Source organism: Eucalyptus grandis, chromosome 8 (assembly GCF_016545825.1).
Source record: "Eucalyptus grandis isolate ANBG69807.140 chromosome 8, ASM1654582v1, whole genome shotgun sequence".
Taxonomy (NCBI): Eukaryota; Viridiplantae; Streptophyta; class Magnoliopsida; order Myrtales; family Myrtaceae; genus Eucalyptus; species Eucalyptus grandis.
In genome coordinates, this window is record NC_052619.1 from 23,937,454 (window position 1) to 23,963,376 (window position 25,923).

Genomic DNA, 25,923 nt, shown 5'->3' on the forward strand with positions numbered 1-25,923 from the left:
AAATGATGCCATTTTCTTTCTTGATGGTACTGTAAATGAATGTCAGAATCTCTCGAATATTTTACAACAGTATTGTTTAGCAACAGGGTAGGAAATAAATCGAAATAAATCTGGCATCTACTTTGGAAAAGACTGCCCGGTTCTTTTGCAACAGAATTTGGCTTATGAGCTGCGTGTTCCTATTCTGACTAAATCTGGGAGATATTTAGGAATACCATCTGATTGGGGACGTTCAAAGAAGGACATATTCTCGTGGTTAATGGGAAGGGTTCATTCAAAGTTGAAAAGTTGGAAATCTAATCTGATTTCAAAGGGTGGGAAGGAGATTCTTCTGAAAACTGTTATCCAGGCTATCCCTCAATACGCAATGTCTATTTTCAAGATTCCTGTGTCTATTTACAGATCTATAGAGAAAAGTATAGCCAGATTTTGGTGGCAGAATAACATCAATAAAACAGGAATTCATTGGCGACAGTGGGATGTTTTAAAGACAAGCAAAGCTGTTGGTGGTTTAGGTTTTAGAGACCTTCAGACTTTTAATAAAGCAATGTTGTCGAAGCAGGTTTGGCGTTTGTTCAGTCAACCTTTATCTCTCTGCAGTAAGGTTTTTAAGGGTCTCTATTTCCATTCTAGAACTATTTTTAATGCAGATAGAGGCTCTCGACCCTCATGGGGCTGGCAGAGTCTTCTGCTAGGTTGGGATGCCATCCTACCCAACTTACGTTGGTCTGTAGGTGACGGGAAATCTATTAGAATTCGTGGTGATAAATGGCTCCCATTTGGTATCCTAGGTGGCCCTTTAGCTCGTGAAGAACCTGTTTGGGTGGCTGATCTTATTGATTCGTCCACCAATTCCTGGAATGTCAATCTCCTACATAGGTTCTTTGACATTCAGGTAATTGAACATATTACTGCTATCCCTTTGCGACCAAATTCCGCCACAAATAAGCTTGTTTGGACCGCTACCAAAGATGGCGCTTTTACAGTTAAATCTGCTTATCACACTTTCAATGCAACTGCACAACATCAGATTATAGGTACGACTTCCTCTTCTTATCAGCACCCAGGTTGGTTATGGAAAAAAATCTGGAAGATGCACTCTCCCCCAAAGATTAGAGTGTTTTTATGGTCGCTTTGTCAGAATGCTTTAGCTACACGGTTCAATCTATATCAGCGACATATAATTGATAACCCCTGCTGTCTTCTCTATGATCGGAATCACCCATAAACTCTATAGCATTTGTTCCTATTATGTCCATGGACTACAAATGTCTGGTCACATCCCAGCTTAAACATCAAGATTTCACCTATGCAGATTTCTAGAATAGATGATTGGATTGTACAGCAAGTTCAGGGTCGAAATTCCTTACCTGCCTTGGCAACTCTGGACTCTGTTTTATGGCAGATCTGGCATGCTCGAAACGGCTACATCTTCCGGCGTGAGAAGCTTCGACCATCTCGGGTAGCAGAGGATGCTTTGGCTGGCGCTCACATGGCTCACCTTACAGCGTCCTCTCTAACCAGTAAAGGCCGCTCGCTCCAGTGCAGGGGATCTCTTTGGTAGCCTCCCGATCCGGGCAAATTGAAAATAAATGTAGATGGATCGCACATATTAGAATCCACAGAAGGAACTATGGCGTGTGTATGTAGGGATCATCAAGGACGACTTACCGATGGTTTTTCGAAGCATTTTCCTGCAACTTTTGCACTACAAGCCGAGATCCAAGCAGTATCCTTAACTCTACAGCATCTGCAACGCCGTGGATTAACAGCAGCCCCGATCCTTCTAGAATCAGATAGCCGCCTTGTGGTCGACATACTCCATCGCCGCTGCAAGCCGCCATGGGAGGATCGGCCTCTTTTCCTCGAAGCCGCCTACTTGCTTTCACTTTTCCCTAATCTGTCGCTAGGGCACTGTCGCAGGGAAGCGAACGTCGCTGCTGATTGGGCCGCCAAGGCCCACGACGGCTCTTCTCTTTTTCAGAATTGGGTTGTGTTTCCCCCGTTTTACTTAGTTGATCTAATTTGCGCGGACGCTTTAGCTGTTGGTTGTACTGGATTTACTTCTTCTATATAGTTTATCGTTTCTGACCAAAAAAAAAAAAAAAAAAATCATCCGATTAGGACTTCCGTCATCGCAAGGAGCAAATTTATTGACTTCCATAAAAGGAAAATAAAATCACACTGAAACGAGTCAAATTAACTAGGGACCCACTATACAACAATCATTAAAACTCCAACTTAACAAACACAAATCCTATATCAACCAAAGCGAATCTGACAAAAGCCCGAACAGACAACTCACCAGGTATGGAGGGAAAAGAAACAGAGAGAGAGAAGCATTTTGTGCTGGTCCACGGGGCTTGCCATGGAGCTTGGTGCTGGTACAAAGTGGCCACCCTCCTCGAGTCCTCAGGCCACAAGGTCACTGCCCTAGATATGGCCGCTTCAGGGGTCCATCCGAAGCAGCCTCGAGAGCTGAACTCCATCGTGGAATATGTTGACCCGCTGTTCGAATTCTTCGAGGGTCTTCCGCAGGGAGAGAAGGTGATCCTGGTGGGGCATAGCTTGGGTGGGATCGTGATTTCAATGGCCATGGAGAAATTTCCTGAGAAAATTGCAGTTGCTGTGTTTGTAGCTGCATTCATGTATGGTCCTAAGCTCAGCGTTACCTCTGTCATTGAGGAGGTAGGTACTTCTTTCTACTTTGGAGAGTGAATTTAGGATAAAAAACATGTTTCGATCGTAGTTTCAATTCTGATCCCGAAGGATTTGTGTATATCAACAAACACACTTCGCATTTAGCCTCCACTAATCGCTCTGTTGACCATATCGGTTTTAATTCAGTGTAAGACGAATGGGTTCGGAATTTCAGTCGACATACATGATCTAGATTTTCCAATTAAGAGCCATGTGATCGATTTGGGAAAAAATCTGTCATGGAGAGGCAATTATCAAGTCATCATCAGGACAAGAGAAACAGGGTAGTCCCGAAAGGTTCTCTCTTCCAAACATAGAAGAAAATCCATTGCACATCCATCATTACGAGAGTAACACTTGTCATAATCATAAGCAGCAATTAATCCTTTTTATGATCTTCATGAGAAACATAATTTTTATTTTTATTTTTGGAATAAGATAATTCTGCAGTTCATTGCAGTGATATGTGTACTGCTTGCATATTCTCAGAATGCTCGCAGATTGGATTCATACATGGACACAGAATATGCTTTTGATGATGGCCCTGAAAAGCCTCCGACCACTTTGCTGTTTGGATACAATTTTGTGGCCTCTAAGCTGTATCAACTCTCTCCACCCGAGGTAAGTACATTCGACGATTTTATCAATTAAGATTCTCGTAATTTTGTTTATCGACATCAAACAAAATTTCCCATATGATAAACGAGCTCAGAATCAAGTTCTTTTATTAGCAATCATTTTATGTAGGATTTGACATTGGCCTCGTACTTGATGAGACCTGTCCGTTTGTTTCCGGATGAATCCCGACTGAAGGCAGAAGAAACGGTCACAGCGGCAAAGTACGGTTCGGTTCGTCGAGTTTACATTGTGTGCAACGAAGACCTTGTGATAAAAGAAGAGCTGCAGAGATGGATGATCGAACACAATCCTGCGGACGAAGTGTGTGCGATCTCTAATTCAGATCACATGGTCATGTTCTCTAAACCGCTGGAGTTTTGTTCTACTCTTAAACAGATTGCAGAGAATCATTCCTGAGGGTTGTAAGTGTATTCTTGTCAATACGACTATAACTCAGTTAGAGGCATGCGCTTCTATAGATTTTTAAGCTGTTTTGACAAGTTAATGTTTACAGATTGGTGTCTAAACTTCTGTCTAGTGTGCCAACCATTTCCGTACTTTCAATTGGTTCTATAAAATCCTTGTACTATTTTGGTACGTTCAATGTGGTCGTTCCTTCAGTTAGTATAAACGGATTTTGCTAGTATCCATTTTAGATAGACGATTTAATCTTTGCCTCATCAATGGAATCGGCATTTCGTTCTCTCTTTTATTAGCAGGTTTAAAAAATAGCGTATATGTGTTGAGGTCTACTAGCCATTATTCATCGGTTCTTGATTTCCATTAAACTCCGATATCTCATACATTTGTTGGGGTGTCCATCAACATAAGATCAGTCCAAGAACCAGTCACTCGACGGCAGAGGATCATCTATCGCCACTGTCTCTTCTTCGAGTTGCCATACCAAAACAAAAGCCACAACCTCTCAAAGTCCATTTCCATGGCAGACCCCCAAACTACGTCTTGCCCATAAGTTGCAGACTCACCCTTGTCCCAACAAGCCGCCATTGGAACTCTCTTTTGTTGCCATTTGATCACCTTTACTCTCACCTATCCCAAACAGGGTGGAAACATTACAGCAGATGTTGGTAGTTTGTTTATAAAACAAATGAAGAGATGCCTTGTCTCACATCGAAAAAGATGTGAGTGCGCACGTGGACGAGATTTGGCACTAACCGATGATCATATTTTCTTTTATTGAAAATTAACTATAAAGTCTTGTTGAAATAATGCGATTGTTCACGAAAAGTTACGATTATTTTTTATTTTTTATTTATTTAATTCTGAATTTTTTTAAAGTCTTTTCAACGTAACTTTTGAGATGTAATTGTTCATTTTGCAACATTTCCCGAAGGATTGCCTTTGTTCTTTTTGCAACATTTCCCGAAGAATTTCTTTAAGTCTTTTCAACGTTTGTTTTGAGATCAAACTTACATCTTCTTTCATTTTCCTCTTCTTTCGAAAGATTATACAACCATTGTTTTCAATTGTTTTTCATGAGACTCATTGGAGAAATATTAGAATTGCTTCATTTGAGACTTTGTAGTATACTGGAGGAAATTTACCGGTTACCATTAGCAACTTCGTGGAGCAAATAAATCCTTAAAGAAAGTAATATCACGGCTCAAAGTCCGACTTGATTACTCTAAAGATTTGACTTCATTGTTCTGTCCAATTCGATGCCATATTTTCCCAACAGTAGAAGTATGAAACTTTCTCTTTACAACTGCATATTTGATAGACATAATCAGTCATGACGCACTGAATTGTTTGGGTTCAAAGTGATTATACCTTGTACATAGCCCCTGCCCCTGCCCCTGCCCTGGCCTGGCAAAACTAGATTGAAGTATGTTAAGAAAATCTGACCGCATCAATTTAAATTGGCAGAATGTGCAAAAATGTTGTACCTTCATCTGAGAGATCATTGAGAGAGCCCAAATCCAAGGTCATAGCAATATTTCCAGTTGAACCTATCTTTACTCTATCGAGCAATTATATAATTGGTCAAACATTTCGGAACTCTTACAAACCAGACCTTACACAAGTATATTCTTATCAATCAAACAGTTGCTTTCACTTCTGAATGAACGGCCTAGATTCAACTGACAAAGTTTTAATCGTTATTCTCATGATTGGAGATTCTTTCAGGCGTATGGACATCCTCTTGTCTTTATTCCTTTTGTCAGTACGCTTTGGCTTGAGCAATAATTGCCATTAATTTTATATCGTCCTCTCTTGAGGCCAAACTGAGATTAAAGATGATGCCCAAAGACCGACTTTCATCGCTTTCCAAGACCTAATAATATATAATCTCCAAAACTGAGAGCAAAATCCAATCTTTCTAACATGGAGGACAAACAGACTCAGAGAGAGAGAGAGAGAGAGACACTTCGTGTTGGTCCACGGGGCTTGCCACGGAGCTTGGTGCTGGTACAGAGTGGCCACCCTCCTCAAGTCCTCAGGCCACAAGGTGACTGCCTTGGACATGGCCGCTTCAGGTGTCAATCCAAAGCAAGCTCGAGATTTGAATTCGATCGTGGAATACGTGGAGCCTCTCTTCGAATTCTTGGAGGGTCTGCATCAGGAAGAGAAGGTGATTTTGGTGGGGCATAGCATGGGAGGGCTTGTCCTGTCGATGGCCATGGAGAGATTTCCCGAGAAAGTAGATGTTGCGATTTTTGCTGCTGCTTTCATGCCTGGTCCTGAGCTGAGTATCCGGTCCATCCGTGAAGAGGTATGGGCGAACCGATAAATGGTCCAACTGTTTTTTGGGTGCATGAAATAATTTCTCAAAAAGTCCTCATCATCAAAGTGATTCTTCATCTGTTCATCCACGCATGCGTGACGATGAGTGATGAATCGCCGCTACTATTTCGACCAAAAAGAGAGAAAGACTTCCTGCTAACAAAGTCAACGTAGGCTTCGACCCCAAAAAAAAAAAGAAAAAAAAGTCAACGTAGGTAATTGTCAATACTAACTTTTAAGGGAAAGTTTCTTCCAGATTAGCCTTTTCAATTTTAGCATTGTATATGATCTGTTGCTAGCGCAAGCTCTATGTTCCCATTGAGACATGCTTTCAGCGGATGCTTTCCAAAACTCATCACTTTCACGGAGAGGTCCCTATCGTTGCGTGAAGATGCATGCCCAGATTAAACAATATGATAGGTTGAATGCAATATAATCAATGTGATGTAATAAACTTGTATTGATTGCTTGAATATCATTCACCCATTTAAATATCCATAAATCCGTCATTACCCATTTATCGGTTTGCAAAGAAGTCTTTCTATGTATGTGCTATGGTTACAAACATGAAGTACAAAAGAAAGGTTTTAGAGACAGCATCATTTTAAAAGACAAATAGAATGAGCATAATCAACAAATTTGCGAAAAGTCACGCAATCTGACCATGATTTGGCCGAGAGGCCGGCCACTTATCGAAGTTTCTAGCAAAATGGGGGAGAGGCCGGTCACTTACTGAAAATTTGGATGTTGTATCTTATTGCACAAAAAATATCCTTTCTCGAAGTTTTTACCAAAATCAGATGCCTAAGACCAGCCTTTGTTTCCACTTTTTGCTGGTGAAAAATTTGCCAGGTAAATTACCAAAAAAAAATCATAAACTTACTTTATGGATATCAATTCAGTTTTAAACTTATCAATGTGACAAATTAAATCTTAAACTTTTAGACAATTTGCCAATACAGTCATTTTGGCCAATTTTGGTCAAAAATCGCTTATATGAACATTGGTTGTCTCACGTGATAGAGTTGATATTGACAGGAACAATAATCATAATATTTTACAAAGATTTCTGAATTTTTTATTTTTATCTTGTTATTTCTTTTTCCTTTTTTTAGATTGTGGCCAGTAAGGCTTGCAGGCTCACAATGAAGAAAAAAAGGAAAAGAAAGAAATATAGAAATAATTACTCAAATTAAATTTAAAATAGGGATCCTCTAAATTTAGAGTAGTGTAGTAATTTATCTCCTCAGAAGATGATAATAGTTTTATTAGGTCTTCAATGGCCGAGATGTATTCTTCTTCTTTTTTTTTTCCTTTTTTCACTTTGTTTATTAGTGAAAAAAAAGAAAAAAAGGACCTATGCAATGGTATCGAAAATGCTTTTGCGCGAGATTATCGGACGACTCTTCTGATTCACATTACCTTGCAAATCCATATAGAATGAGCGCAGATTCGAAAATCGCATGGACATGGCATACGCTTTTGATGATGGCCCTTCACGACCTCCCACTTCCATGTTATTCGGATTTGATGTTCTCTCTTCCAAGCTCTATCAACTCTCCCCACCTGAGGTTGGTGCCGATCTTCTTCTTCTGTCTTTGTACGTTCTTTTTTTCCCCCTGTGTTTCTCTACAAAAGGCCCTTAATTGCATCAGCACTTAGCAAATGTATAGGCGACATGAAAAATGTATATATGAAAATGTTGCCTGGATTATGGTTTGTTATAGTTCGAGGTAAGGAATTGGGCATGGTTAATAGAGTTGGCAAAATGGGTTAATCATGCACTTTTTTAGTTGAATATGATGTGCTGAGATGTATATAGTTAAAAAGAAAAAGAAAAAATGATCGATACCATGAAAGGCTTCAAATTGTTATACCGGTGACAAAATTTTTATCTATTAGTTTTCATTAAATTTAATATCAAATTAATGAGTTGGATATCATGTGACAATTGATGGGTCTAAATGAAATTCTAAAAAAGACATATGTTAACTATGGTGAAATGGGTCTTATAAGAATCTAATTTCACGTGGGTGTTGTTAGGTGGTTTTTGGTCTTTCTTGGACCAAAAGTTAACTTTAAGAGCGAGATTTTTTTCTCATATTTATAAATTTATCATTAATATTTATTATAATTGACGTGGATATCCCCTACAAGTGTAAATGATTTTAGAATAAACCCAATTTCAATCTACTTTTAACAATACAAAAAGGACAGCATGATTTGACGAAACTCCGCCTCAGCAAAGTACATTGGGGATGTACCCGTGCAGCATGGGACCATGGGTGTCCACCACTTTTGATCAACTTAAGGTTGTGGTTAGTTTTGAGGAATTCATGATAATAGAACATTTTGTAATTATACTTCCTTTGAAATTACAAATACCGTGTAATGTGTTCACTATTGGTAATCAAATAGAGTAGGCTCAGTATTCAATAGCTTCAATTAGGCCACAAATCCTAGATTTATTTAGGAATATGTTTATCTTGTTTCAATTTGTATGTGATTGAGTCATTCTGATCGCCAAATATGGCAGTCCAAAACATAAAAAGAATATTATTTAGAATGATAAAATTAGATAGCGGTTCTCAAGAGAGTTGTCGACGGTCATGATAAAAGTAATACACAATATTATTTACATCAAAGCTAAAGTAATGTTTTGACTTTTCTCTTGATGAGTTATTGCAAAATGTCGTAGGACTTGACTTTGGCGTCCTACTTAGTGAGGCCATTTCGTCTGTACCCTGATGAAGCCAGGATGGAGGAGGAAGCAGCAGCAGCAGTGACAAAGGGCAAATACGGCACTGTTCGCCGGGTCTACATCGTGTGCGACCAGGACCTTGCCATAAAGGAAGACGTACATAGATGGATGGTGGAGATGAACCCGCCAGATGAAGTGAAGGTGATCTCTGGCTCAGATCACATGGTCATGTTCTCTAAGCCACATGAGCTTTGTGATGCTCTTGGAGAGATTGCTGAATGTTATTGCTCTTGAGATCCGTGGCCATGCAAGTTCTCTCATCACCATGAAAATAAGGGGGATTCGCTCAAGACATTTAGAGATTTGATCCATTATCGACATCTAAATCTTTTACTATTTTATTTAATTATCCATCGCATGAAAATTAGGGGTCGATTCTGACCCTTAAATTAAAGTTACGTTAGGCATTTAGCATTCCATTGCATTGCATTTGGATAATAATAGCATTTAGAATTACGTTATTTGCATCAAGAATGTTGCATGGGCAAAATGGTTGTGTTTAGGATGATTGAATTACAAGATAAGGTAATCCGCAATTATTAATCTTCGACCAGAATTTAGACTTTACAATGGTGCAGATTCGAATTCAAGATTTATTCAAGATATGATCAATATTCGGTCAATTAAGGTTAAGATGGACGTTCGCGTTCAAAGATCATGACCGATGGAAGAGATCTAAGTGTGGAGATTTTTGTAACAATATCATGGCATATAATGAGATTCATCAGCGGACTCTACCAAGTGTCGATTTCCTAAGAATCCTCCATGATTAGTGGGATTTCTTTGGCTATTAAGAGAAGCACCAATCACAAAGCAAAATCAAAGCCAGCAAAGAGCAAAAAATATTTGACATGACTGTATAAGTTAATTTCTACGTGTAAGTGCTTGGCTAACGGTACCATCAGTCAAGAAAAGAGACGGTCAAACATCAGCCAAGCGTTTTCCATCTTCAAAGTGGGAGACTTGGTTAACAGGTTTTTTGTTTTCATTATATGTGAATGCATTTTCCATATAAAAACTATTTTCTTGTCTTATTTAAAGAAACAAATCAAAGTGATAATATTCAAATAATAAGAAATATATGAAGAACTCAATTCCAACTTTAAAAATTGTGTATGTAATTTTCCAGCCAAAGAAAATCAAATTGAGAATCGTTTGAATTTGCAATAAGGAAATTAAAATAGTGTATGCAATAAGGAAATTTAAAATAGTGTATGTAATTATTTATATTTCGGTATCAAATTTAATTTTTATTTCGTCATATTTAAGAAAAATAATTATGTGTGTCCTCTCATATTTTTTGTCTCTCAATTTGAGTTTGCAATAAGGAAACATAGAAATAATTTGAAAAAGAACATCCTGTCAAAATTGAAACCGGTCGAGTAGGTTTACTGGTTTCCTCCAAAACATTTTGTGGCTGGCCTTTGACCGTCTCATTGTCATTCCGTAGAGGACGGTCAGACTAGCAGCATTCTTCTTTTTATGTGCCGACGACCAAGCATATTGTCCTTTCCCCTTCGGAAGTGCCTTGACTTGAACTTGAAGTTGGAAATAGCAAATTGTCTTGACTAGAGCATACCCTGAATTACTCCCTCGATATGTGCTACTGTTGTCTTATTTTATTTGATAAAGAGTGACGCACTGATAGACTGCTCATGAAAAGTATCCTCTCTTGAAAAACACAAAGCATCTTAAGATGAAATTATTTTGCTAATGAGGTAAAGCAAGCCAAACCCTTTTTTTTCCCTTCAAATAAACTGGTTTGGTGTTTGTAAAACAAGAAAATTTGATCATAATAAGTTGTAAATAACTGGTGACATGGATGTTCGAATGCAAAGATTCTCCTATATTTAGTTTGATTATAATTTAAATTAAATAAATGCTAATCGTGCATCTTTTTATTGTTTCAATCCGTTTCATATATATTGGATTCCAATACGGTTGTTTGTTTGTATAAATTTTGAAAAGTCAGTGATACTTGCCATTATTTTTAGTGTTTGATCTGACATCAGAACAAGCAATGTTGTTTTGTCTGATCATCCAAGACAAGCATTGAATGAGATATTAGTTGAAAGTACAAAAGGGAAATTCAACTGTGCTAAAGAACGAGGGTAATGTTGGGTACCCCTAGACTAAGCTATGATCTTGACCTAGAGAGTAGGAAAAAGGAACAGAAAACCTGTAATATTCTCCAAGCTCATAAAAACTCCAACATTAAGCAAAGCTAATCAGAGGCCTAAGCTGACTCACTACTGCACATGGAGAACAAGGAAACTCGGAGAGAGAAACACTTTGTGCTTGTCCACGGGGCTTGTCATGGAGCTTGGTGCTGGTACAGAGTGGTCACCCTCCTCAAGTCCTCTGACTACAAGGTCACTGCGTTAGACATGGCCACGTCAGGGGTCCATCCAAAGCAAGCTCAAGAATTGAATTCGATTGTGGAATATGTCGAGCCCCTCTTCGAATTCTTGGAGGGTCTTCCTCAAGAAAAGAAGGTGATTCTGGTAGGGCACAGCATGGGAGGGCTTTGCCTGTCGATGGCCATGGAGAGATTTCCTGAGAAAGTAGATGTTGCTGTTTTTGCTGCTGCTATCATGCCGGGTCCTGAGCTCAGTTTTCACTCCATCCGTGAACAGGTATGTGTGACTCTCTCTCAATCTCTCTCTCTCTCTCTGAGCAAGTCTATTTCTTCTGTGTACCATCCTATAAGACATGTAAATACTTTCTAGAGCTAACTGGCGGTTCTGGAAAGGTTCTTGACAATGTCTCATAACTGAAACGAAGGCCCCTGGAGGCAAGAACATATCCAGTTCATGATTCGTGACTAGTACTTGGTTAATAATTTTCAGTGTCGATCAGATAGTTTTTAACGCTGATTTGCTGCAAATTTGTCCGAAAAATTATAATAAGAACCTGGTGTATGTACCTCAAATCCATATGAAACATCGAGTCCACTGGGCTTCATGGGAAATGTTCTTAAGGGCATCCAGGCTACAAGAGACAGGAGTGGATTAAAACAGTGCAAATAGCGATATTCTCGAGCTACTGAATCTCGTTAGCGATTTGCCACTACCTACGGAGTATTATTTTAATGAGGAAGATGGTGCACGATCCCCAAGATGGTGCTGTCAAAATAAATAAAATACAATAAAGGAATCGTCCTACTTGCATCATCAATTAAAAATTAAATATAAAGATTATAATTATTGATTTTAGCTTAATATGATTACCTTTCAAAAAAAAAAAAAACTAGATTCAATTGTGAGCAATTAACCTACTTCCATCTGATCCGAGGTGATCCACTTTCTCCATATCCTAATAATAATTTAATTAATGAGCTTACAATTGGGCAATCATTATTGGTCCCTTCAACGTGGGGTTCCTACGAATCCTAAAGTAATAGTATGATCAGTTATGACATGCATTAAACACGTACTTAGCTGTCATTTCGAAGGGCCCTTAGTCTTATTGATCTTTTGAATATGATTTACCTATTTAAATGTAAATATCCATAATTCTGTCATTTTTATTTGTCGATTTTAAAAGAAGTCTTTGAGTAAATGTACGTGATGTCTAAAGATCAAGACCGAGGGATTACAAACTTAGGAAGGGTTTTTTTAGACAGCATTACTCAGAAAAGACAAATAGAATGAACTATTTCATCAAAGGGCAAGTATATAGTTTCGTGGGAGAGGCCAAGGAAAAAAACTAATTGATGGATTTACCTATGTAGGAAATAAGCAGCCAGTTCAAATTTGGAATTACTAAGCAATCAACGTATGGTTTAGCCATAAATATAGTCCACCAAATTTGGGGAGAGACCAGCAACTAACTAAATATTGGATGTTGTATTTTTTTCTTTGCGGGGGGAATTGATACTATAAGTGTTCATAACTTTCATATGACACTTATTTTGGTGTCATAACTATTGAAAAATGAAACATGTTACTTTTGTACCATAATTTCCAATCGATTACTTGAGTGCAATTATTTTTAAAAATGTTCACCACAAGTGCCATAAATTTAAATGCCACTTCGATGTTACTAAAAAGTTATGGTACCAAAGTGAAAGTTTTTTTTATTTGTTTTATAAGTTAGGACATTATATGATCGGTTGAAAATTATAGCACCAATATGGGTAATATGTGAAAAATTATGGTACTTGTGATGACCTTTCTCCCATCTTATTGCATTGAAAACATCCTCTATAGAAGGTTCTACCAAAATCAGAGGCCTAAGACCTCCTCAGCCTTTATTTCTACCTTCCACCGGGAGAAAAATTGCACGTAGTGCTAAGAAAAAAGTACGTACGTACGTTTGATGCACTGAGTTCAGCCGAACGTCCATTCGATTTCAAGAATTATGCAACTTTTCAAATTAATTTCAGAATAGAAATCCTCTAAAGTTTTTTTTTTGACGGAAAACACACTAATATATTGATTATAAAGGAAGATTACATCCTGCAGCCAAAGCGTCCGCGTACAGTAAATCCAACAGTTCAAGTGGAAGAAAAGAGGGTAAAATTTTGGCCCGGGTGAGCTAACTGGGCTTTGGCAGCCCAGTCAGCCAATAGGTTAGCTGATCGACGACAGTGCTGCATTTTGAGGAATGATGATTAGAGTGTTGGGTATTCTTTCTTTAACTTTCCTCATAAGATGACAATAAGCTTATGGATTCTTCAATGGCTGCAATGGATTCTCCTTATCTTATTCTATTTTCCTCCCTTTCCCATTTTCGTTATCAGTAAAAAAAAAGGCCTATGCAATGTAGGCGTTACTCGACGTGCCTCTAGAATACATAGACAGTTCTTTTCTATTTTCGACATTGATTGATTGCGAACGCTTTTGCAAGAGATTAAAGGACGACTCTTTTGATGAGCATTACCCTTTGCAAATCCATGTAGCGTGCTCGCGCATTGAAATTTAGCATGGGCTCGGCATACGCATTTGATGATGGCCCCGCGCGACCTCCCACCGCCCTGTTTTTGGGACATGATCTACTCTCTTCCAAGTTGTATCAACTATCCCCACCTGAGGTTGGTGCCCAGACCTCCTTTTTCTTTCTGAGTTTCTCTACAGTCTACAGAAGTCACTGAATTGCACCGTCACTTAGCAAATTTATAGGCGACATAAAATATGTCTGTACGAAGATCATGCCTAGATTGTGGTTCGCTGTGGGTCGAGGTCAGGAGTCGGACATGAATAGAAGTGGCAAAATGGGTTGTTTGTGTACTTTCTAACTCGAATGCGTTGGGCCGATTTGTATGCTGATAGAAGAATTTATATTAAATAGGGTAAAATGGGCCTAGAATGGACCCGGTTTTGAACCACTTTTAACAATGCAAAAAGAACGGCGTGATTATACAAAAGTCCACCCCAAACAGAGTGCAATGTGTCGAATATAAGTAATCAAATAGGGCAGGCACTGATTACTGTACGCAGTTTTTAACAAATTCAATTTAAGAGGCTACAAATGCTAGATTTACTTAAGCATATGCTGGTCTTAATTTAATTAGTATATAATGGGATTGCTTGGATCGCCACATTTGATTGTCTTGAACATAAATGTGCACTTTTTAAATGAGCTATATCAGTGACCGCGGCAAAAGTGATGAATGATACCATTTCTGATCACAATCAAATTCTATATTTTGATTCGCTCACGATAAGTAAAATTGCGAGTGTCGTAGGATTTGACTTTGGCGTCCTACCTAATGAGCCAATCTCGTCTATACCCCGATCAAGCCAAGATGAAGGAGGAAGTAGCCGTAACAGGGGGCAAATATGGCGCCGTCCGCCGGGTTTACATCATGTGCGACCAAGACCTCATCGTAACGGAAGACATGCAGAGATGGATGGTGGAGATGAACCGGCCAGATGAAGTGAAGGTGATCTCCGGCTCGGATCACATGGTCATGTTCTCTAAGCCACACGAGCTTTGTCGTGCTCTTGGAGAGATTGCTGAACGTTATTGCTCTTGAGGTTAAGATAGCTTGTTATAAGATGGTCTGAGGTCGAATGAATATGCATGCCTTCGAATTGGTCATGACATTAGTTCTCAATATTGCAAGAATCTACGATCAACAGATGGTTCTAAGAGACCGTAAATAGCTTGTCAGGATTTCCTCGACGTTATTGCAATTGAGCACATAACCATTTGTCATTTAAGCAAGACTACGGAAAGGGATTCCTATCTTGACGTAATCGAGAATGTATCAGCGCTTCAAGCCCCCGGATGTAATTTCTACTTGAGGGTAAGTTTCGTTACACAACATCCTATATAGCTAAGGATCCAAATGAGACCTAAACCTAAGAAAGCCTTATGTCGAAACTTGAGATATCTAATATTGATCGTAGAAAAAGAGGTCTCTGACGATTTTCAATGACTTCATCACGGCAATTGTTTTGAATTCAATGCTCCATATTGTTTCGTGAAAAATATTTTCCTCATTTTTTGGAATTTTGTTGGTCTAGAAAAATGAGTTAATGGAAAATGTTTTCTTATAAAAGTTTAAATTTAAGAAAGTGATTTTCTCTTTAAAAAATTGAAAATTATTTTCTAAAATATGACTAAGGACATGTCCAAAATGAGACCTAAATATGAGAAAGTGGGGCACGGACACTTGAGATATCTGATATTCATTATAGGAAAAGAGGTCTCCGACGATTTCCAATGACTTCATGGTGCAATTTTTTTTTTTTTTTGAATTTAAGGTTTCATCTGTTCGCTCATTTTTTAGAGTTTGGTTTGCTTAGAAAATGACTGGACGAAAAATATTTTCTTAGTTAATGGAAAAAAAAAGGTTTTATTACTAAAGCTTAAATTCAAAAAAATGATTTCCTCATTAAAAAATTGGAAATCATTTTCCAAAATATGACTAGGTAGCGCTTAGACTAGAAACTTTGCGGTTGAGCATGCGAACCTCAACTCTCATTCTCGCGTCCTTGGCAATAAAGCCGGGTCCCTAGCGCTCAAGCCCGATTCCATAGAGGATGGGCCCAGGTCCATCTGAGCAGCGCTTAAGATGCGAGCATCTGCACTTAAGTCTATTGAGGGTGGGCCTAAGACATCGGTGCCTGGGACGCTAGGTCTAGAAATTGTTGACATGGACGTCAATCGGCCTTCCTATGTGGCATGACTAGCTCTAACATGGACAACTTTAAAAAAAAATCAAATTTTTAATAACCTCTTTATTTTGTTTTATAATTTTTATTTTGTTTTATTCTTTTTCTTTCTTCCTCCGCCGGTTGCCAGGCCTTGGGCGACCGTTCGTAAGAGTCGGCCAGCGAGGCTCGAGCTTACTCGAGGGATTTTTGTTATCCTAAACGAGCACTTTCTCTAAGTAGATTGATTCAGTTTTTAATCTCTTTCGACAAAATTTAATCATTGGGCTGCGAATATTTATCTTTGAACATGAAAACCCTCACTCCAATTGTCACTTGGCCTTCTACCGTCATCTTGCTGTCGTTGAGCAATGAGCACGGCAATTAATCTTCTTTCAGCCACCTCCAACCTAGTACCTTTACATCATCTCCCTTCCCCCAGCCATTGAGTCGAGTGGGTTCATTGTAGCTCGAAAAAAATTGACTACGGGTCATTCGCACAAAAATTTCTAAAAACTACTTGGTAGCCTAGATCACATTAAAAATGCATCGAATGGAAATTAACCGCGAATTCAAGTTCAATTTCAGAAATCAAAGATCGTGTCATGTAACAATATATTCTAGGAACGTTGACTTAGTCTCAGAAGATTTTTCTGCAACCTGAGACTTTTTGGGAAAAAGTTGGTGTAGGACCGTTTTTGTTCAGAAAAAGCCCGAGATTGTCTTTGATCGCAAATTTGGGAAGCACGATGGATATATAAGTGAGGAAAATTATCAATTCGATAATTGAGGTGCCAATTGATTTTTGTGAAGGCCATATGAGGTTGGTTTGTGAAGGAATTAAGTTCAATTGAAGTCAAAACCTTAAAATTCGTAACTCCCCCCATGGCCTAGCAAAATGGACCATTTCACATGTCCAAAGGTGAGCCTTAGTGGCCTTTGGATAGCCAAGGAGGGGTGCATGGCCAAGAATGGTCAAGGAAGGCAATGGTGTAGAAATTTTGACTTTGTGGAGCCCTTGGTCCCCTCATCTCTATCCTATCTCCCTCTCTCTCCTTCATCCACCGTCCAAGGCCTCCTCTCTGTCCCTCCTTGTTGTACGACACCACCAGAAGTAGCTAAAGACAGCCAGCAAGCTACCATCCACGCTGCATGTTGTCGCCCTTCGCCGAAGCTCAAGTCGCATGCCGCTGCCCGCACTTGAGCCTCGCCTTGCCGCCTCCCTCATGCTGTCTAACCACCACTGTTCCATCTCCTGTTTGTGTGGTTGAGGGACTGTCCAGCCATCGTGAGAGGTTGAGGAAGCTTGCTGTGACTTCTGTTCAACTCATCAACCGCCGCTTGCCCATCCTCGAGCCTTGCCGCCATTTGAACCTTGTTTTCCTTTTGTTTTGTAGCACTTTCCAGCAAGCAGAAAAGTGGGTTTCACAGCTACTTCCAAGGCTGTTTTGAGGTGTTTTCGGGCCTCAGATTCTAGGCCTGCCTTTAGAAAAGTTGGTCCCCGTCGCATTCTCGACGTTTCGATCTGAACGGATTGTTAAACGAGTGAGTTTTGTTCACTAATCCCTCATTAGTATGCTAATGATGCTTAGGGTGATTAGATTTAATTAAGTGCAATTATGTGGATAAATTAGATTAGAATAATTAAATTAGGGATTTACCTATGCATGTTAGGCGAATAGTTAGTGTAATTAGCAACTAGACAAGCTCTATTATTTATTGAATGAGTTTTGGTAATTTTCTGAGCTCATCTCGGCTTTCAATTAGGCATTACGGACCTAAATTGGATTTATTGTATTTATTTAATGAATTTTGAAATTAATTAATTAATTATTTATTTTCTAGAAATTAGGCAGGGATAGCTAACAATCGAAATTTTATGTTGATTATCGTAGTGCAGTCCGTTTAATTATTTGAGCGTTGATTTGTATTGAATTGAATTAAATATGATTTTGGGATTTTATTCCTAAGTTGTTCAATTTTAGCAATTGATTGGAAATGACCAAACGTGGATTTACAGCGCCATTAATATTTTAATAGGTTGTATAAAGTGGTGATAAAGAAAGTTGTATTATGTGGCTTGGAGACCAAGAAGGTCGTCTTGGAGAATGCACGTGACCTATGGATTTAATATAAAGTAATGAGAAAGAGAGTCGTAATACGTGGCTCAGAGACCTAGAGTGTCATTTTGGAGAATGCACGTGACTCGTAGATTAAATAAATCACCTATGGATAGCACATGACTCGGTGATTAGTACGTCACCTTATACGTCACCTTAGAGAATGCACGTGGCTCGGCGATTTGGTATATCACCTTTGAGAATGCACATGGCTCGGTGATTAAGTACGTCGCCTTAGAGAATGCACGGGGCTTGGTGACTACACATGTCGCCTTAGAAACTGCACATGACTTGATGACTAATAATGTTGTCTTAGAGAATACATGTGGCTCGGTGACTAGATATATACCGTATGGGAAAATGAATAGTATGGATTGAAATGACCAGAAAATGGTCTGCTTGACATGTAATCGACTAGGTCAATTGATCAATGATTCGATCTGATTTAGTGATATGATGTGATAGTGTATATTTGATATATATACTGACTTGTAGGAATGGAACCGAGGTTAATGTAATTCCTCTGACTCGTGTTGTGCTTAGGCAGCCTCTATAGTGTATTAGCGTTCTAATCGGGTTTTGGGGGTAGAACTCGCTGAAACGTAGTTTCATCCTGGTTGTAGGATCACATTTCAGGTCCCTAGATGGCAACACCTCCACATCCTCGTTCTCCCATGCACTTTGGTATACCCGAATAAGTCATTGAGATAGAAACTCACTTCCCGATATGCCTTAATCCAGAAGGACTAGAGTATCTCATGGTTAAGTTGACAATCTGGGTTGACTTGGGTAAAGATGACCTAAGGCCTCACAAATATTGGTTGTGGTACCGTGAGTATCATGATGGGCGAATGGAATGTCCCATACCAGAAGGTGATGTATCTCTATTCGTTTTAGAGGAAGTGTTCGGAGAAGGAACGGTAGATCCCTAGGATGGAGCAGTGATTGATGCTAGAGATCCCAAGCTCGAGGGTGACACCAACTCTCCCAAATAATTAGCAGTAGACTCCAACTAGAGTATGCCAGAAGAAGGGATTGATCAAGAAGAGATATACCTAGAGGAGAATTGGGAGGAGGAACCCGAGGAGGAAGAATCAGAAGAGGAGGACCCTGGTGAGGAACCAAAGGAGGAGTTCAAAGAGAATCCCGAGGATGACCCAGAGTATGACCCGGATGAAGACTGAGACCTCACCCCGTTTTGCAAACCTTAAGTCGGGATCTGATGTGTGATAGATTAGACTTCGTGAATAGTATTGTAATATATACTATGTGGTTTTTTTTTTTTTTTGGGTAATGGAATATATACTATGTGGTTTGTATTGTATAAAAGTATGGTTATGGTTTTTCATGTTCGAAAAATATAGTCCTACTTTTCTATCCCATTGTTTTATTGTTTGGGGATTAATTATATGCTTCCGTATGCGTATTAAAAAGAATGGGTTGGCGATGCGTCCTGGGACGTCGCTATTATATTGACCAAGTCAAGGATAGGTGCGTGCCCGAGAATCAGGGCGTGACATAATATCAACCATTGATGTATTTAGCTAGTACTTAAATAAAATAATCATTCACACGATCAACAATAGAGAGAATAAATAGTGTACAAGAGCACTTGTGGATGAATGGAAAATCTCCCGTTGCTTATAACAAAACCCTTGACTTTGTTCTTCGAGAATAAAAGTCTTTGTACTGACTGTCGCGACCTACCCTCGGGGGGAAGGAACAACTTTCAGGGTATTGCCTAAAGGACGGGCCTAAGGCCCATGATTAGGCATGGGCTCTCCCAAGCCCATATCCCGCGTGATATTGGTATATTTTTAGGAATTTTGCACAAAAGGAGTCGCCACTAGCCTATTGGGGTCGGCTAGAAACCAAGTGAGGCATGTGAGCGTGCCTCACTTCCTACGCAACCAGAGAATCTAGGGTTGGGGACTTGATTACACTAATCAGTTAATTAGTGTGCTTTCAGTACCTAATCTTGTTCATTTTAACAAAATGATTTTTGTCAGACAGTTTGGATTGATTTTATGCTTATCCACTAACATGTGAGGTGATCATGCGGGTACGCAATCATTAAAATAATAATCATATCTATCAAGATCCTAATTACAATAGAATTAAATACATGTAATTAAACATAATTAGATATGCAAATTAAACATGCGAAATAATTAATATACGAGCAAATAAAGGTCTAATTACACTAAAAATGTAAAACGTAGCAATTCCTAACCAAACCCCATCATTTTGAATTTTCGAAAATTTTGATTTTTAAAATATTTTTAATTTTTAAAAATATTTAATTTTTAAATTTTTTATTTTCGAAATTGTTTTTAAAAAATAATAAAATATTTTTTTGGACCCGATCGGGTCCGGTCCTCGTCCAACCCGACCCGGTTCGGTCCCATTGGGGGGGGACGGATCGGCCCGAAGAAGGCAAGGCCCGACCTGTGGGGCCTTGAATTGAACGCGGATTGGGCCCGATCGATGGGCCTAACCCTTTGAAAAAGGCTCCCGCAGCCCACGACCCAAACCAGTTTTGGGTTGTTGGCTTGCGGGATGAGAGAGGCCGAATGGGCCAGATCTCTACCCCCCTTCTGGCCTACGACTACCCAGTCGCTACCAGAGGAGGCGACGCCTTGCGACATGGGCGGTTCTCTAGCCAGGGCACGACGGCACTGCCTCAGTTGGGGGGAGGACGATGTTCTTCCTCCGACCATGCGACGGCGTCCCCTCCGGCAGCCTAACAACCCTGCTGGAGCTGTAGACAGAGGAACGAAGATTGAGGTTTCGGTTGGGATTTTCGGCAAGCAGGTGGCATACACACACGAACTAAGAAGCTTCGGGTCTAATCGAGACTCAAGGTGAACCTTAGACTCTTAGAAAGCGACCAACAATAAATAGGGACCTAGCTGAGGACCTAGGGAGGTTGGAGCTTGCCTGAAACGGACGGAACGAGCTCTGGCCAGCTCGACTTCAAAAGCTACATGCCAAGTGTTCGGTAAAAGGTTTACTTAGGTCCCGGCGGGGTTGGAGGCAGTCGGCGGCTCAACGGTGGCGGCGGGACATTCCGGGAGGTCTTTGGCTCCTTGGCTCACTTCCACGAGTACTCTTCTCCTACTTTTCTCTCCAGTTTCACTCTCTCCCCCGGCTCGCGCCTCTCTTTTTTTGTCTTCCTGTAGCACTATGTTTTTGGTTTTGGTCTCCCCCCCTCCTCCCTCTCTGAGATAGGGTTTCGGAGTCTTGACGGCTAAAGGAAAAGAAGAGACAAGCACAAGCCGGGCCAAAAGAGAAATGGGCTAGGCGCGCACAAGAGAGAGGAAAAATGGAGGGCCGGGTTGGGCCTAGGCCAAATTCGGCCCAACCCGGCCCCTCTCATGTCCTCTTTTGTGTTTTTCTTTTTGTTGTCTTTTTTTTTTTTTTTTTTTTTTGTTTTCTTTTGTTTTCTTTTTTTTTTTTTTTTTTAGCGACTAATTCCTAATTTGTATGTTATTAAGTTTTAAGTAAAATGGTAAAATTTAAGTGTCAATACTGACCAATTAAAAAGCATAAAGGTTTACCACCCGAGATGGGAATTCGTCATCAAAGATTAAAATGGGTAAGTGGGTCGATCTCCTACAACAAAGCGCTTGTTTAGGATAACGAAGATCCCGTTAATAGCATTTAACGAGCCGAGCAATCAGTTCTGACCTGCAAATGCTCGACTGCTAGAATAGGTGTTATTATGTTTATATTGAAGGTAAAAGCCAATCCCTCGACATTATTAAATCATCCCCCCCAAAAAAACACAATTTTATATTTTCCTGAAGAAACAAACCTACTTTTCCCTCATCAACCTTATTCTCCATGTGATGATAAAAGGCATATGGGCTATAGCAAATCTCAAGAACAGTAATGTCGCCCAATCTCTTCAAGGGAAGCACAGAGCTCTAGTGGCTTAGAGAACATGACCATGTGATCCGAGCCCGAGATCACCTTTACTTCATCTGGCGGGTTCCTCTCCGCCATCCATCTCTGCAAGCCTTCCATTAGTAGAAGGTCCTGGTCGCACACGATGTAAACTCGACGAACCAAGCCATATTTGCCTCTGGTGACTGCTATTTCTTCCTTCATCTTGTCTTGATCAGGACAGAGACGAAATGGCCTCCCTAAGTAGGACGCTAATGTCAAGTCCTTCGAACAGGAAAAGAAAAGCATTGAGATAAGCTCTAATTTATATAGCCATTTCATTTCTTGTGTACTAATTACTTTTAACAAATTTTCAGTGTTGATAATTTTATGAAAATTAAAAAAAAATAGGTGAACTGACCTCAGGTGGGGAGAGTTGATAGACCTTAGAAGCCAGGAAGTTGTAACCAAAAGATATATAGGTTGGAGCCTGTTCAGGGCCATCATCAAACCGGTACATTGGATCCATATTATATTCCACTCTGCGAGAATGCTATGATCATACGAAAAGATAATGTAACATCAATGAGCATGATGCAAATAAATATATACATATACATATATTTACGTGTTACAATATGACAAAAAGGTAAATGCAATGAATGATGGAGATGCGTGAACAAGTAATATATCTCGATCACATGGTTACGTACATATAATGATTGAGCTTCAATATCAACGACTGAACTATTTGGTGTTATAGTACGACCAAAAAAAAAAAAAGAAAGCTATTTGCTATTATAGACAATCCTCAGGAAACGAAGTCATTGCATTTGTTTGGGTCCTCTTTCTGGCGTTGCACAGCACCTCAACATCATGAAGTGAAAAAGTACATCCGAACTTCCAGTTCTTTTACATGGCTCTTGATTTAGTATCACAACCTTTTGATAATTTCTTTAAGCTCCTTAAATTTCAATTTAACGTTCGTTTGAGTTACACCAATCACTTTATCGCTGGAAAAATAAATGACATAGAAAAAAAAAACAAATAGCAGCAATCTTATTAGTAACAAAAGGTCACATCACCATTTCTGACGATCTAAGTTGTCTAAGTCATTAAAACAACTTGAATGAATGAAATTTGAAAGCTAAGAAGTTAAATGAGCGACTGAAAAGTTATGACATCAAACTGAGTGCCACATAAAAGATTTGTGAGATGGTAGTATTTTAGTTCTTATCAGTTAGCGGCTGGCCTCTCCTCTCCAATTTGGGCGTAATCTTTTGTAGCCATCACATATTTAGATTACTTAATAATCTCAACTGCGATATGGCAAGAAGCACGTCGAGATAACAGCTTCATAATACTTTATATCGCATTAAGTCCCGCACTGAACCAACCAATTATACTTGTTTGCTTAATTTGAAAGCTCCTTTAACTAAATTATTATCAAGAGAAACATAGTTACTTGGAATGGAAAATTTTATGCTAATCTTAATGATACTGCTCATCAGTCGATCTTTCCTTTCTAACTGATGATGCAACCGCAAGAAGGACGACTTCTTTTTTGTACTTCTAAGTATTTTAACATCTTCATCTCAGAGTATATTGCACTTTTTTCCTTAGTTCACATAGCACTCGGTAGACATTATGTGGAGAGAGAGAGAGAGAGAGAGAGAGAGAGAGATACCTCTTCAAGGATGGAGTGATAGGTAAGGTCAGGGCCAGGCATGACAGCAGCAGCAAACACAGCAACAGCTATATTCTCCGGAAATCTCTCCATGGCCATTGATAGGACAAGCCCACCCATGCTATGCCCTACCAGAACTACCCTCTCTCCTTCACCAAGCCCCCCCAAGAACTCCAAAAGTGGCTCCACATACTCCGCAATGGACTCCAAATCTTGGGGTTGCTTTGGATGGACCCCTGAAGCAGCCAAGTCCAAGGCAGTGACCTTGTGGCCTGAGGACTCGAGGAGGGTGGCCACTCTGAACCAGCACCAAGCTCCGTGGCAAGCCCCATGGACTAGCACGAAGTGCTTCTTTCTCTCACTTCCCCTGATATCCATGTGTAGTACCGGGTCAGATTAGGCCTCTGATAGGCTTTGCCTTCACTTTGGGAGTTTTACTAGGAGCTTCAAGAATATTGAAGGTTTTATTTTCCTTTTTTTTTTTTTTTTTTTTAATTCTCTAGCTCTGAAGGGTCGTGCATGAAATTTTAACGACCGGCCATTATTCATAGTTCTTTGGCGCATTTGCGTTTCCCTTTTTACTTCCAATAGATATCGCTTTCGATGCTACTTTTGGATCACTGCCAAATTGTTCTTTTCAAAGTTGGACCATATGCACAGAAGATTATAACAACGATCACTGACTTTTCCAAAATTATATGAATGAAACTACTCGCGTTGAAAATTAATGTGTAAAACAAATTTGGTAACACTACAACGACGAATGATTCACAACCAAGTGTTTTTATTGGAATAATATGGGAGAATCTTTGCATTAGGAATATCCATTTCACCAATTATTTACAACTTACAATCTAGCATCCTTGTCTTCCAAACAACCCACCCAATCAGTTTACTCGAAAAAGTGTTTAGCTTGCTTCACCTCATTAGCGATATAATTTCTTCATTAGCTGCTTTTTTCCTGTTAATTTTCAAGAGAGGATACTTAAACCGAACAAGCATAGTCTATAATTGCGTCACTTGGTATTAAATAGAATGAGAAATATCACTTCTCCAAGGAGTATCATGCTCGGTTTGCTCAAGTCGAGACGTTTTCCTACTTCTAGCTAAGCTCCAACTTTATGTCAAGGCACTTCCCTCCCAAAGGGAGGAAAAGGTCAAAAAGACCTTTCTTTGTACCTGCTAAACTAAAAGAATCCGAGGCAACATCTCCACGTTGAGCTAACATAATGTTCGGTAGATGTTACAAAAAGAACACATCATTGTAGAAATTAACGAATACAATCATGTGTCAAGTACTGAATATGGATAATTTACTTAGATGCAATCAATTGAAGGCAGGCAATTACCTTAATTTTAAAATAATCCTATAAACTGATCTAATTATATTTTAGTATGGGAATAATCAGCACAATGAAGTCATTGAAAATTGTCATCTCGAACGGTCTTCCTTTCGGCAATGGAAGTAGAGCATAATACTGTCATTAGTCTAAATAAATGTTTATCCTTACATATTTCTTATTTTTACCTTATTTATCTCATTTTAGGAATTTGTGTTGTAAATAATTGGGAAAAGCATAAAAAAGTCCTAAATCTATTGTTGTTCGGATATAATACGCGGAAACGACAGGATCTTGCAATTTATGTCGACGCAAAATCGTTAGAGAAATAAACGAGAAATAATAAGGACACAAGAAATTTACCTGGTTCGGTCCGAGTATTAGTACCTACATCCATGGGGAGAGCCAGCAACAAATAATCTACTATAATCGGAGAATCAGAGTTTACAATCGTTCAAACGCTCAAGTGTTTCCCATACCTAGATTTAACTCTATACTCAAAGTATTTATAAATAAATAACTTACTTGGTATAAACTTATGACATAAAATTATCGCGTGTTCAAGCTCAAAATACAACACTCTACGTATGCCTAGTTCACATACGTAAGAATTTGCGTTCTTCTTTTTGATCGCGCTTCAGCTTGACAACGTGCGGCTCCTTTTTCTCGTAGGGTTTCAGCCACAACTTCTCTTACGAAAAGAAGGAAAGAAAGACCTGCAAAAAAAAACTTTCTGTTTTATACGTGTGCCCAGGTCAAACTTTGACCTAGGCCCACCATCACTTTAGCCTTCACGTGGGAGGCGTACTTTCCGTTTCTTTAGCGGGTAAGAAAAGAAACTCACGCATGAAGTACTTGTGTGTGCGCGCGCGCGTGCGTGTTCTCAGAGTCAAAGTGTTGACTCTGGCCCCATGAACATATTCTCTTATTTGGCCTCCTCGTGCAGACGCGTGAAGAAAAC

General features: G+C 39.4%; 4 protein-coding genes across 4 annotated transcripts; 3 read left to right on the forward strand and 1 right to left on the reverse strand.

Annotated features, from left to right (window-relative positions):
- Nucleotides 1-2,310: 2,310 nt before the first annotated feature.
- LOC104416764 (salicylic acid-binding protein 2) lies at nucleotides 2,311-3,868 on the forward strand. Its single transcript, XM_010028111.3, has 3 exons — nucleotides 2,311-2,688; nucleotides 3,190-3,321; nucleotides 3,448-3,868. The coding sequence occupies exons 1-3, from the start codon at nucleotides 2,311-2,313 to the stop codon at nucleotides 3,733-3,735; spliced, it is 798 nt and encodes a 265-aa protein (XP_010026413.2). The 3' UTR covers nucleotides 3,736-3,868.
- A 1,602-nt stretch (nucleotides 3,869-5,470) lies between these two features.
- Nucleotides 5,471-9,094, forward strand: LOC104416765 (probable esterase PIR7A). The gene is made up of 4 exons (XM_010028112.3): nucleotides 5,471-5,499; nucleotides 5,680-6,052; nucleotides 7,503-7,634; nucleotides 8,762-9,094. Exons 1-4 carry the CDS (start codon nucleotides 5,471-5,473, stop codon nucleotides 9,056-9,058), a joined length of 831 nt encoding a protein of 276 aa, XP_010026414.2. The 3' UTR covers nucleotides 9,059-9,094.
- Nucleotides 9,095-11,053: 1,959 nt separating this feature from the next.
- On the forward strand, nucleotides 11,054-14,804 carry LOC104416766 (probable esterase PIR7A). The gene is made up of 3 exons (XM_010028114.2): nucleotides 11,054-11,460; nucleotides 13,728-13,859; nucleotides 14,514-14,804. Exons 1-3 carry the CDS (start codon nucleotides 11,083-11,085, stop codon nucleotides 14,802-14,804), a joined length of 801 nt encoding a protein of 266 aa, XP_010026416.2. The 5' UTR covers nucleotides 11,054-11,082.
- A 7,125-nt stretch (nucleotides 14,805-21,929) lies between these two features.
- LOC104416767 (probable esterase PIR7A) lies at nucleotides 21,930-24,000 on the reverse strand. The gene is made up of 3 exons (XM_010028115.3): nucleotides 23,623-24,000; nucleotides 22,357-22,488; nucleotides 21,930-22,220 (listed from the first exon to the last, which is right to left on the reverse strand). Exons 1-3 carry the CDS (start codon nucleotides 23,998-24,000, stop codon nucleotides 21,930-21,932), a joined length of 801 nt encoding a protein of 266 aa, XP_010026417.1.
- Nucleotides 24,001-25,923: the final 1,923 nt, after the last annotated feature.

Coding starts and splice junctions, on each gene's coding strand:
- LOC104416767 (XM_010028115.3), bottom strand. CDS start 24,000: ATGGATATCAGGGGAAGTGAGAGAAAGAAGCACTTCGTGCTAGTCCAT. Junction 22,489..23,622: donor ATCACTCCATCCTTGAAGAG/GTATCTCTCTCT, acceptor GTATGATCATAG/CATTCTCGCAGAGTGGAATA. Junction 22,221..22,356: donor ATCAACTCTCCCCACCTGAG/GTCAGTTCACCT, acceptor TCCTGTTCGAAG/GACTTGACATTAGCGTCCTA.
- LOC104416764 (XM_010028111.3), top strand. CDS start 2,311: ATGGAGGGAAAAGAAACAGAGAGAGAGAAGCATTTTGTGCTGGTCCAC. Junction 2,689..3,189: donor TTACCTCTGTCATTGAGGAG/GTAGGTACTTCT, acceptor GCATATTCTCAG/AATGCTCGCAGATTGGATTC. Junction 3,322..3,447: donor ATCAACTCTCTCCACCCGAG/GTAAGTACATTC, acceptor CATTTTATGTAG/GATTTGACATTGGCCTCGTA.
- LOC104416765 (XM_010028112.3), top strand. CDS start 5,471: ATGGACATCCTCTTGTCTTTATTCCTTTT. Junction 5,500..5,679: donor CTCTTGTCTTTATTCCTTTT/GTCAGTACGCTT, acceptor GAGGACAAACAG/ACTCAGAGAGAGAGAGAGAG. Junction 6,053..7,502: donor TCCGGTCCATCCGTGAAGAG/GTATGGGCGAAC, acceptor AAATCCATATAG/AATGAGCGCAGATTCGAAAA.
- LOC104416766 (XM_010028114.2), top strand. CDS start 11,083: ATGGAGAACAAGGAAACTCGGAGAGAGAAACACTTTGTGCTTGTCCAC. Junction 11,461..13,727: donor TTCACTCCATCCGTGAACAG/GTATGTGTGACT, acceptor AAATCCATGTAG/CGTGCTCGCGCATTGAAATT. Junction 13,860..14,513: donor ATCAACTATCCCCACCTGAG/GTTGGTGCCCAG, acceptor CGAGTGTCGTAG/GATTTGACTTTGGCGTCCTA.